Raw genomic sequence first — 13,702 nt, 5'->3', positions numbered from 1 at the left:
TTGAATTTCTCAAACATAACATCGCAATAAGGAACATAATTTCACAAAATTCGACATGGATAAAGAATAATATATGAGGGCAATATAAGCAATACAACAGTGAAGTGCCTACTCATGATTGCAAATAATGCTCATGACTGTAATAATGCCCAAAACTGACATAGCAAGATGGCACCTACAATAAGGATAATAAGAGTCACAATTACCTTCAATACACATCACACAGTGAGCTGTAATACAATTAATGACACAACTGATGAGTTTCTACAGTAGCTGCACCCACTCCTAATTTACAGCAGCTGGCAGTTAGCAAATCACAGCTGCCCTTCAAAGTGCACCCCAACATGTTGAATCAATTCAGATCTACATATCTGGCAGGCTAATCCATTTGCTCAATGCACTCACTTGAAGCTATTTATCTGCACAGCCTTTTCTGGCTAAGCATTATCAACTATAAAAAGAAACTGAGAGGGAATAGAGACAATGGAAAGTCACACACTTTGCTTAAGTGACAGATACGGAGCCTGGCAAACATATGGAGTGGAGTGCAGCCATTTCAAAAAGGTGCTTAGCAAGATACCTCTGCTGTTGCAAAAATCTATTTCTCTTTGTGTTGGAAGAACAGTGTTAGGTCTCAGAATTTTCCACAAGAAGGTATATCAAGAGTCTCATGAAGAAGTTGGGTCCAAGGATGATGTTCTCTGCACCATGCCAGACACACTCTCTTGTAGAAGGGACTAGATAGGATGCAAACCGTGTGTCTTCTGATAAAAAGCCCCCTCATAAAGCTTAGTACAACAGTAATCCTTGAAACAAAAGCTCCAGTAGCAGCAGAGAGCTAAATGATCACTGCTGTCTTATAGTGCCTGGCTGAAAGTTCCAAACAAAGATCTTCGTTAGGCATTGTGACTTTTTGGTAACCCTTACGCAAGATTTCTTGACATGGATTGGATCACCTAAAACTATTTCCACAACTGAAGACAACATTAGACATTACACAGAGCTCTCTTGCAACCTAGACCTGGGATTGCCATGCCTCTCATCAATGATGTGTACAAATGAAGGACACGGCAACAACCAACCTCTTTTTATACCTATTATCAACCCAATGTCAAATACATTTATGAGTACAATCACATAGGAAACATCAATGCTATCGCATTATTACTTGATCACAAATTTTCCCGTTTTGGTTGAGCATTTTCTTTTAAGAATTTCCAAAACTCATCCCTTTTCTTAATTTTGAAGACCATCGACTTTTCTGAATTATAAAGTGGCACCGTAAAGCTCAACTCTGAATATAAACAATATTCTTAAAATGAAGATGTGATTACACTGATCAATTTAGACACCATTTCCTCATTTAACACACAGATTTTATTTTTCATACATGTGAATGATAATTACTTTCCAGACATTATCTCCTGAGAGATTTTTATGATTTAAGATTTGTAAGAATAAAAAAATACCACAGCAAAATTATTTTAATACTTTGTGGTTAAAGGATTTGGTGTTAACACTGAGGAACGAATAAGATGATAGAAACTCTCTTCCTTAACAAACTTATTTAAAATTCATGAAGAATTTATATCTAAATATAGCAAAGAATTATAAAAAATGCGTACTTCCAATAACTTCATAAAAAATATCTTCTTCATCATCAGTTTCTGAATTCTCTTCTGAGTGCAGAGCTTTTAAATATGGTATCACAGTCATGTTTCTGTAGGTATCTCCATCAGATCTTGGAGGAATAGGAACACTTTCTGATAACACTGGTAGGTGCTGTTTAACCCATCTAAAACAAATATAATTTTACTAGGTAATTAATTTTTCAAGTAAATTTTATTATACAAAAATAGATACTTGTCCATATATAAGCTTTGCACAAGTATATAAGTAATATAAAACTTCAGTTCTCAAGCCTGATGCATAACATGAAAAGAACTCCTCATTAAACTCTCTCTCTCTCTAAATTGATTTAAAGACCTGCATGCAGAAAGTTCTCTTAGTACTTATTTAATTAAGAAAAATTTTTAATTTGCAACTTCATTACATATAGTCAGTCATTTAAACAGAAGTGAAAGGGAGGGAGTTAAAAAAATGGTAAAATAAATATCTTACCTATGAAACTGAACTTCCCGGAGAGACATTCTCAAATCAGGTTCTTTTTGTAACATACCTGGAAAATATATAAATTTACTCCTTCAAACTAAAATCACAAGATTTACTTAACCTTTCACATCAAACAACTTCAAAAATCTATTCTTTCCTAATTCCAGAAACACTTATATTTATGAATTTCTGTTTGATTTGAATTATCCTCGCCCCCCCCCCAAAAAAAACAAGCAAACTGTCAGAAAGTTAACAAAGTTATTTAACTAGTATGTGCCCCCCCCCATTAGGTAGTTTGCTATATACTACTACTTTCCAGTTTCATTACTTGAACAGACTGAAATAGTAGCTGTTTACAGTAGTAAAAATCATAATGCAGAATAGCATAGAAGATGAGAAGTGCTGATCAACAGGGCAAATACTAAATGTAGAGTGAAATACACTAAGTCTGACCAGTCATGCGAATACCTGATATCAGATGTATTGGATACTTAGGTGGCTTTTGTTGCAAAACAGTTAAAATATCTAAAAATTAAAAAAAAAAAAAAAAAGAATGGTAAAAATATTTACAATCTATAACAGCTGGATATAAATTTGTCTTAAACAGCATATCACTACTTTGGAAGAAAAGAGCAACAACTCGAAATTTATTAGTTTAGAGAAAAAAAACTCCAAAAAGATTTAACCAAAGTTTAAATGACTATAAAGGTTGTCAGTGCTTGGGCTAAGTTAGCTGAGCTTTGAACATCTTTCACAGGAAGTACTTACGTGCATAAAACAGAATTTCAGCTATGTGGATTATTCTTATTTCTTTTTTAGCTCAAAGTTTAAACTTCAGAATTTTTGTTTGTATTATCTTGATTGCATTCACTTGTTTTAGCTCAGATATCATTTCCACAAAGACTGCTTCAATCAGCAATAATAGAATTTATTTGAAATTCATACTATCAAAATGTCTCCACTGAAAAGATCAAGTTCTACTACTATATTATAACTAAACACTCAGATACTGAACTAAACTTGGTTCCTTGTGAGACTGTCAGACCACTTAACACATTACCAACCGGTAGCCTATTAATCGGCTTTTTATCGCCAACATCTACCGAATGATAGCCTATTAATTGGCTTTTCATCACCAACGCCTACCGACCGATCGCCTATTAATTGGCTTTATTTAGGCAACGCCTGCCGACCAATAACCTATTAATCGGTTTTTTTCTCGGGGCTACCTAAAAATAGCCTATCAATCGGTAGCCATGGTGATAAGTAATTGCCATTTGCTATATCATCTGCATTTTATTATTAGTATTGATGTACATTGCTCACTTGCATTAAGTGCGTTGCTTCGTAAACTCCCACGTTTTCATACGGTTTTTAAAAAAAAATTACTGTTCACGATGAGTGAAAAAAATGGTACTGGAGAGTTTTATTTACACAATTTATCAGATTGTCCTGACAGTTACTTAGAACATGAAGAACCTGCGGCTGAGCGGCCGGTAAAATGTTAACAACCCAACTACTAAATCAGCTGCAATTTGAAAGGTTTAAATAAATTTATTAAATCTTTAAAGTTAACAGTGGCTTACAATTCAGTTTCTGCTAACTATGTAATTTAGGCACACATAAAAGACTCAAAGTAAAATTAATGCAATTATCTCTTTAAAATTCATAAATCAGATTCCTATCAAGCTTTAGCTAAGTATTCCACAAGTGCATGCAAACTCAGCTAGCAAAAGGTTAATGAAGGTCTAAAGTGATTCTCAGACGACATGGGTTAGGAAATATTAGAAAGATCACAGTCATTGCCAAAACACCCTCTTTAACTTTCAAGAACTCTATTCTAATATATACAAGGTAACCAAAAAGTTCTTGCTGTTTCTGATATGACATTGAAAAAGTGAACCCCAACATAAAAATAGTTGCCAAACCTGGAGATGAAGTGGTTAGGATGGGAGTCCGGACACTGACCAGGAGTATAAAAACGTGTTGCATCGGTACTTCAAACATAACTCACACAGCGAATGATTGAAATGAAGTGAAAGGTGCTCATTTGGAGTTGTTTGCTGTATGATTTTAAAGTGGGCCTGTCAGCAGCAGAATCGAGTTGCCGAATTCGCCAGGCCTTTGAGGATGATGCCATTAATGAATGAACCGCTAGGCACTATTTCCAGAAGTTCAGATCAAGGGATATGTATCTTAGTGATGCACCATGCAGTGGTTGGCCATAAGTGCTGGACGATTAGGAGCCACAGAGAGTGACAGTAGGTGAGCTTGCTGTACATTTCCAAGCATCTGATGAAATGATCAGACTCCATTTACGCCACATAGGAAAGGCATGCAAGCTGAGTAAGTGGGTACCCCACACACTGTCCGATGCAAACAAGCAACAGCATATCCCTGCCTGTTTATCACTGCAATTCATCCATATTTGACCGAGTACTCACCAGTGATGAAAAGTGGGTTCAGTATGACACACCCAGGCATTCTACTCATTGTTTGTCACCACTGGACCCTATACCTCACACTGTGAGACCTCTCCACCCCCACAAGATCATGCTCTGCATCTGGTGTACTAGTTGCCAAGTGGTGCACTATGAGCTCCTGCCAGTGGGCCAAACCATCATGACAGGGCTCGGGAGGCCAGGGACACCATTCAGCGACAGGTCTGGGAGGCACTACCCCATCCACCATACTCCTCAGACCTCGCACCAACAAACTACCACCTTTTCCATTATTTGTTTTATGACGTGCTCTTTCTGACTGTCCAAAACAGCAAAAACCTTTTGGTTACCTTGTACGCTGCGAAAAAAAAAAAAAAAAAAAAAGACAGTTCTATATCACCCGTTCTACTGGGCTGATTGACAAAATTAAACTTGCGTTTTTCATGTCTTGAAAGCACGACTTAAGATATGTATTAGAATTATATATTGCATTGTTCTAATAAAGGTATTTTTACACAAAATTGGACTTTTTCTGAAATGACATGCCATTTTTTTTTTCCATATTTCGATTCTATGACTTGAATTATGCGAAACTGCCAAATTTTGCAAAAATCGCATGAGTAGTTTTTAAAAGATTAGCTCTCAAAATTCTACCTCCTCAATGTTAATTGAATTTGATATATATTTATTATTCTCTCTCTTTTTTATTTATTAAACTTATTTGATTCTTCCTTTCACATTTCGAAATTTAGGTTCATTCAAAATAAAATTCACCAATTTTTTATGATATATTTTTTAAATTTGTATTTTAAAATAATTTTTATAAATTTCTTGATAAAAACTTTAAGAATTATTCAATTATGGCAAAGCGCACGAGGACTATCTGCCTTCCTGGAGGACTTTCTAAGGAAAACTGGGTCGTATACACGTTACACATGGGGGAAAACCACGGAAACGCCCATGCAGCCAGCCCGTTTGCAGGATTCGAACCTCGGACCGAACTACCAGTGTTCAGCATTTTTGCGGTTTGGACGCTGGTGGGCCGAAAAAAATTTTTAATTATAACCTACAAATTTTTACCATTATCTTAAAGTAGATGTATTTCTAAGCACACCTACAACAAATTACAGTTTTTTATTCAAAATTTTCAAAGATAAACTTGACTTTATATACTGGCTCAAAATTTGGCATATTTGTTGAAAATGATAATAACACCAAATGTGGTTTAGGCAGTTTCTTAAAATTATTTGAAGGTAGGAACGATGTTACTTTTTTTCCGCTCATGCACAATGTAAAAAGGTAGGAACGAGGTGACATTTTTCTGCTCCTGCACAATGGAAGGGAAAGGAAAATAGGTTGCCATATGTTAAAAAGTTTGCCAAGTGAATTATTCTTGGGATAAACTGGAAAAAAAACGCACGAAGATAAATATTCGAATTTCTCCATAACTTTCAGACCAAATTTTACAAAATTTAATATTTAGGCATAATTTGAGTCTTAGAGACTTAATATGGAAAAAAATTGGTATGTTATTTCAGAAAAAGTCCGACTTTATGTCAAAATACCTATGTAAGACCAATGCTATATATGAACATAATATATATCCTAACTCGTGCTTTTGAGGCATAAAAAACACAAGTTAAAAGTTTGTTAATCGGCCTATTAGAACTGTCCCCCCTTTTTTTTTCGCAGTGTACATATCTATTTGCATTCTGACAGTAGTGACAGTATGGACAAAATAATGGGTTAATTAACATAAAACCTTACAATATGAACCAGTTTTCTAGGCTTTTTCACTAATGCAGTTTATACACTGTTTATCATACATTAAGGAAAAATCACAAAAATAGCGATAACTCCCTCAAAAATAAGCCAAACTGTGTAAAATTTGAATATGTTGCCAAGTAAGAGTAGCTGAGTAAAACACCAATATGCAAATTAGTGATGCTGCACTCGGAATACATCATCTGCGAGGAGCATAAAAGTCCATGTTTGAGAGCAAGTAAACATATTTCACTGTGAGAGTGACATCAGAAATCTGAGATAGTCAATTCGTAACAATGACCTCCAGGCATCATTTGCCTGCAGACCTGCGATGGAGAGCCATTGTCAGACTAGAGGCAGAACAAAGTCAAACAGAAGTGGCCAGATGGCTAAATGTGAGCACCTCTGTGGTTCATAGACTTTGGAGGCAATTTCAAAACACAGATTCGGCATCTAGGAGGTTCAGCCAAGGACGGCCAACTGCTACGACGAGCGCCGATGACCGATATTTGACATTATGTGCACGCAAGAACAGAACCGCTACTCCGACTCTTCTTAGATCCTCCCTTGCTGCAGCCACCGGAAGGTTGAAGTCAACGTCAACTGTGCGTAGAAGGCTTCACGCAGGTGGTCTGTATGCGAGGCGACCAGCAATTTGTGTGCCGCTCACGTCACACCATAGGAGGGACCGTTTTCAGTGGGCATGAGAACATGTCCACTGGACGCCTGATCAATGTAGGGCGGTTCTCTTTACGGATGAGTCCAGGTTTAGTCTAGAAAGCGATAGTAGGCATTATTTGATATGAAGAGAACCTAGAACCTGTTATCATCCGTCAAACATCCGTGAAAAGAGATGCATACGGAAGGGGCAGTGTCTGTGTTTGGGGTGGCATCTCTTTGGGTGGACACACAGACCTCCATGTCTTTGCAAGGGGAACCGTGAATGCACAAATTTATAGAGATGACATCCTTGATGTTTATGTGCGCCCATATGCCGGGCCAATAGGTGATGCTTTCCTGTTACAGGAAGATAACGCAAGGCCACACAGGGCTAGCATCGTAGACGATTATATTCAACAGGAAACAGTTATGCACATGGAGTGACCAGCTCGATCCACGGACTTGAATTCTATCGAGCACATTTGGGATGCTTTAGGGAGACGTCTAGCTGCTCTCAATCTGCCCTGTCAGACCCTTGTCGCACTTTCAACTGCTTTGCAAGAGCAATGGCTCTCGCCTTCTATGGAACTGATAGACTGCATAATTGAAAGCATCACACATCGCTGTATGTGCTGTATTGCTTCTAGAGGGGATCATATTCCATACTGAAGGTACTTTTCCTATAGCAAACTGACATCTTCGATTTGTTCATTTTGTACATATACTAATTTCTATACTACAATATTTGTCTGGTAATTTCTTTTTATCTTATTTGATACCTTACTATGCGTTGTATATTGTGGGTAAGTTTCATTAAATTCTACATGTAACTTTTTCAGTAATCGTGATTTTTCCTTAATTTATAACTAGTGCATTACATTTTTATCTGAAAGTAACCTTTATCTTAAATAATGTCAGAATGAAACAGTGTTGCTGGAATTCTATTTTGCATCAGAGTTGCCTGCACACCCCTAAAGAGGACTTACTCTAAAATGTATACATACGCTTGCATTCTATGTATTTACAGAGAAAAAAATTTAGCAAGTGATCCAGCATTGTCCAGAGTATACACAATTTATCTAGATAAATATGCAGCACTCACCTTGAAGGGGTAGATTTTCTGTGCAAAGATTTGAATGGCCTTTTAAATGCTTATCAAAATAAATAACTCTTTATTTATACATAAATACATTAAATACGCATATCAAAAGAAAAAACTAACCCTGGAGAAGATCTCGCAGAGACTCATCGAGTTCTTCTGGAATTGTTATCTCACATTTTCCAATATTTTCATACAATTTATAAATGCTGTCCCCTTCAAATGGATACTTTCCAGTAGTAATATTATACCTAAAATATCAAGCAATTTGAATATGATTGTGCAAAAGCTAGTAACAGTTTGTCATTAGACTGCATAATAATAAATGTTCAATTTTTACAAACTAGAAATGATAATGGCAACAAGACAAGTAATACAGAATAATAGAGTGAAACTTTGGAACTTTCTTTATAAAATAAATATTTAATAAAGGTACCTGGATTTCAAGATGCTGAATTTTGGACAAATGCCCACTTAAAGAGAGCATAAACTTCTTTTAACATTTATAATTTAGACATTTGCAAGCAACAGATGCTTATGCCTCTTTTGAATTCTTTTTAATGATCATCATGCAAGATTATTTATTCCCAATTTCAAATAATTATAAAATGATAAAACATGATTATAATGAATTACAATCTGTTTTTAAATCTCATAGACAGCACTTGTATACTGCGATGAGGGGGAAAAATCTCATTATTTAGAAATTTAACTGTGACGACACTCTGAATTAGTCACACAAAAAAATTAAGTAAAAATTTTGAAGTATGTGGCTGGTAATATGAATTTAATCAAGTTATTATTATGTAATATTAAACACTCAAAAATGTGTAACTTCTTTTATCTTAAATACACGTTTAAATGGCAAAGATAAGTTCTGGAAAAAAATTATGTAATATTTAAATACACACAGCTTCATAACTATTACCGATTTTGATACACGATATCCACACAAATTAAATTTCATAGGAAAATTTTCTACTTATGATCAATTGGCTGATATAATTACTGTCTGTTTCAAGCATAATTTGTAGAGTGCATCTCTGATGCTTTCTGTATTTCAAGTAGAGTAACTGGATTTTGTTATTTATAAATACGAGGGCCATCCAGGAAGTAGATTACGTTTCCGTCTGTGTCCGCTAGGGGCGGGGCTAGCGCGGCCATCTTGGGGTCAGAGCGTTGCGCAGCTCAGTCTGCATCTAGCCGTGCTAGTGAGAGGTTCGTGCTGTGCTCCGTTCAGATACTGTGACGGTTTGAAATGTCTGCGTTAATTGAAAATCCCGCGAGCTGCGAGGTGCGCTCAGTAATAAGGTTTCTGACTGCAAAAAAACTGTAAACCGATAGAAATCTATCGGCAGCTTCGTGAAGTGTATGGGGACAACATTATCACTGAAGGTGGAGTGCGTCAGTGGGTCATAAGATTTCAAAATGGCCGAACCAATGTTCACGACGAAGATCGAAGTGGGAGACCCAGCATAGTGACCGCCGAACTTCTCGAAAAAGTCGATGCTAAAGTCCGTGAAAATCGAAATTTCACAATAACGGAACTTTCTTTGAGTTTTCCACAAATTTCGCGAAGTTTGTTGCACGAAATCATCAGCGAAAAGCTTGGTTACCACAAGTTTTGTGCAAGATGGAAGGCAAGAAGAGGTAACGAAGTGGTTGAAGGCGCAGGCGGCCGAATTTTTCGACGAAGGAATTTCCAAGCTCGTACATCGCTACGATAAATGCCTTAATTTGTATGGTGACTATGTAGAAAAGTAGTATTTGAGTGTGGCTTTCATCTGTATATAATAAAATTTGTTTCCTATACTTTGTTTATTTTTTTATTCCAAAACGTAATCTACTTTCTGGATAGCCCTCGTACATAACACAGTGAACACAATCACATTTTCGATTAAATGTTTTTACAGAAATTTAAAATGTAAGGTAAGGTTTGAATAGTAAGGGGAAACACTCAAGAATTATTTGATTAATAAGTAAGATACTATTTCAAAAGTCATTTTTAAAAAGGCTTGGTTGTATTCATATTACACATGAGAAAAATTACAAAATTTCCAAGCAGCTACTCAATTTTATTCACTGGGAACTGAGCACTGGATGAACTATCTGCATTCAGGGATCCTATTCAGCTGGCAGCTAGAAAACACTTTTAAAAAATAAAAAGCCATTAAAATATTTATAATTAGAAATGAGTATTGATGAAAACATTTTTCCTGATATATTTTTGCATGTTTAAAGTTTCCAAACTATGTTTATGGCCACACTGCTCTCTTTTGTTCTTAATTATTTTACTGTGTGAGCAGGCTCTTTTGTTCACTTAAGAATAGACATGTTAATTACATACTTCTTCTTCATAAGCTCCACAGCCTGTTACAGGCCAAGACTGTCTCTTTAAGTTTCCTCCACTTGACCCCATTCGGCACAATAGCCTGCATGGGTTAACTCCAATTAACCTTAAATCTTGCTGGACATCATCTATCCATCTAGTGGGCGGTCTTCCTTTTCGTCTTACTCCCTCATTTCTCGAAAAAGTTATCGTTTTGGTTGTAAATGCATCATCATATCTAGATAGATGCCTTTACAATTCTCACAACATCAGTTTCACCATATTTCCAATATTTTCCATATAGTTCATGAATATAAAGAATTCTCCATAAATTACACAGTGCTTTGTGAATTTTGCAAGTAAAGATATGGAACAACTTTGCTTTGAATTCATAAAACACAATGTATATTTTACATTTTAGAATTTTTACTCTTTGGTATAGGGAGTTAAATTTTACATTTATATAGCTTCTCTAAAACCAGTGCTAAAATTGTTCCCAGAAAAATCATGAACTTATTTTGAAAATTTATTTGAAAAAAGTATGTAATCACTTTTCAAAATATATTGTATAAATATGATTCCTTATGGCCAATACTCAATAGAAGGAAATCAAAGTTCTTTTTAAAAAATTCAGAAAGGCTTATTACAATTTTTTATGTATACTAAATTGAAATAATCATTAAATTTTAGTGTGAAGGTTTGGTGCCAGGCGAACCAGCTGGCTGCATGGCTGGTTTTCATTGTTTTCCCCAATGTGAAATGTGAATACAAGCCAGTATTCCACAAACACATTTCTCATTTTTAGGCAGACGCCCACCAGCGGCCGAGCGGTAAAGTCGCTGAACACTGGTAGTTCGGTCCGAGGTTCGAATCCCGCGAACGGGCTGGCTGCATGGGTGTTTTCGTGGTTTTCCCCATGTGTAACGTGTATACGAGCCAGTTTCCCTTAGAAAGTCCTCCACGAAGGCATCCCTCCTGTTAGGCAGATAGCCCTAGTGTGCTTTGCCATAATTAAATACACACCACACCATTTTAGGCAGACAGCCCTTGTGGCTTTAACGTTTCAAATAACCTAACCTAACCTTAATCTAGGAATAAAGAATAAAAAATTTGCTAAGAAAAGCATATATGCCATAAAAGCTATTTTTCTTTTAGCCAATTGAGATTCCTGCTCCCTAGGGAATAACAGCATGACTGTTGATAATACTGGCATCATCATAACCATACTTTCAGCCCTTGAGTGGTTGTGGAGGGGAGTTAATATTTTTCTATCTGACCTAAACAATCATTGAAGTCTCGAAACATTTGTTTGAAGAGGGATGTTGATCATACTAGTTTTTATTTATTGGCATAACAGCAGGGAAGAGGGAAGGAATTAGAATCCGAAGAACTCAGATTCAGCTAACACAGAATATTATGTTCCTGTCATTTGATCAAGCTTATTTATTTTTTGTAGGCTATTATTATTGCAGATACCTTACAGCCCATGTCAAACAGTTTCTAATTTTGGAGCAAATGGTGCTACTACAGTTTGGGCTTAAGAAAGTGTGATTTCAAAATTAAGAAAAAAACTTTATTTTTGAATAGAGTTGGATGCTATAGAAGGATGGTGATTTCTCAAACATTTTTTTATCTAATTTTTCTCTACGTAAGGTTCACCCTTGAACACATTTTCTCGTAAATACATTTCACATACTTTATTCATATCACAAAAAAGTGATAACACGAAAGAGGCATGTTGATGCTCTTTCTGGGAATATTAATCTTGTAAAATTGCATGAAGGAAACAATTCCCCCCCCCCTTCAAACTGAAATAAAAAATCTGACTTTAATGGTGCATTCCGTCTGAACATTTACAAGCAATTAATCTATGTCAAGTGAAAAATAGAGTTGCAGATATACTAAAATATCAATAATTTTTTGAGAAATTCTGATACCTTTTCTCAGATTCACATATCAAAACAGAAAAAAAGATTGTTTGTTTTTTGTTGTTCACTGGAGTGTGTCTCACTTAACTACAGAGGATTTGCTACTAATCTGAAGGTTTTAAATGTGGCTAAAAATTATTTCATTTTGCTTTTTCATAGGCAATGCGGATGGTTCAAATAGATAAACAAATTACGTGCATTAGCAGTTTAAGATACTTAAGCATAAAAAAGACCTAATGCATTCCGAATGATAAGGCATTTAAACACATTAAACATTTAAATATATGCATTGTAGCATCTACTGCATATTCCTACAATTATTTGTCACATTTTGGAGGAAAAATAATATCCAAGTATTTTTTGCTTAGAAAATACAAAACTAGTTACAAAAAGATGGGTTTATTTAAAAGAAGTGAAGGAAATTATCTGGAAAGCATAAAAGGATATGGCTGTGAAACCTGCATGCTTAACTCATAATAACTTAATCTCTCAGTAAGCCTGCCAAAGAAGTATTCAAAGGTTACACACTAATTAAACGACTGGAGAAATCCTACAGAGGCAAAATACAAAGAGTGAGTTCGAAAATGATGTATGAACAGATCATGGAGACATGGACAGTAATTTCACAAATTATAACCAAGAACAATTTTATGAAAACCAGATTTCTAACAGTATGGATGGTTCTGACTATAATTTAATCTGTGAAGATGCAGAGGAAAGCAAGGCATTAAGCTTTTGGAATTTCCTAACATTTTGATTTAATATTACAAATGACAGAATTCATTCTCCAGCAGAAAGGTTTCTGGTTGATTTTATAGCAGTCGACCATTAATTTTTTAAAAATTTTGTCATTACCTTTTAATGTATCTACATGCAATAGAAATGGATTAACAATACATTTACTGAGACAATTTTGAAATTGCTCTAAATATGTATGCAAAAAATAATTTTGTCCTAAAATAATGACTTTTCTCCTAAACATGATATCTCCAAGAATTAATACTTCATAACATATTTGAAAAGATTTACTTACTATGATTTTTGGTTACTAAAACTAAGTAAAAACAAGTATGTGAAACATATGTCCCAAAATATGGTATTTGTTTAAATATCAAAGTTACTTAACTTGATTATGGAACACATTTTGAGATTTAACCCCTTGATGCGCACGATATTATTCTTATAATTTTTTTAACTAAAAACTTTAGAAATTGAATATTATGATCCTAGAGACAAATAATCTGTGGGTAGTGGTTGCATTGTGAAACCAGCATGCATCTAGTACTTTGAAACTTACTGAGGTAGTAGGAGGAAAAAAACTTACCTTTTTTCACGTGCATTCCAGTAAGTGATGAAATTTGCAAATTTT

At 35.2% G+C, this 13,702-nt stretch overlaps 1 protein-coding gene across 3 annotated transcripts in view; it reads right to left on the bottom strand.

Moving 5' to 3' along the window:
- The window catches only part of LOC118180975 (serine/threonine-protein kinase STK11-like), a 60,645-nt gene that overhangs the window by 29,206 nt on the left and 17,737 nt on the right, over positions 1-13,702 (bottom strand). For all 3 annotated transcript variants that reach the window (XM_035350056.2, XM_035350055.2, XM_085809953.1), the window contains exons 5-7: positions 8,200-8,327; positions 2,122-2,179; positions 1,626-1,795 (exon numbers count right to left, since the gene is read on the bottom strand). In XM_035350056.2, the coding sequence (XP_035205947.1) occupies positions 1,626-1,795; positions 2,122-2,179; positions 8,200-8,327 (356 nt within the window). The remainder of the gene's footprint in view (positions 1-1,625; positions 1,796-2,121; positions 2,180-8,199; positions 8,328-13,702) is intronic.

This window comes from Stegodyphus dumicola, chromosome X2 (assembly GCF_044657685.1).
Source record: "Stegodyphus dumicola isolate Sdum_Otavi_A_Nest chromosome X2, ASM4465768v1".
Classification (NCBI taxonomy): domain Eukaryota; kingdom Metazoa; phylum Arthropoda; class Arachnida; order Araneae; family Eresidae; genus Stegodyphus; species Stegodyphus dumicola.
This window is presented reverse-complemented; position numbering and strand designations above follow the sequence as displayed.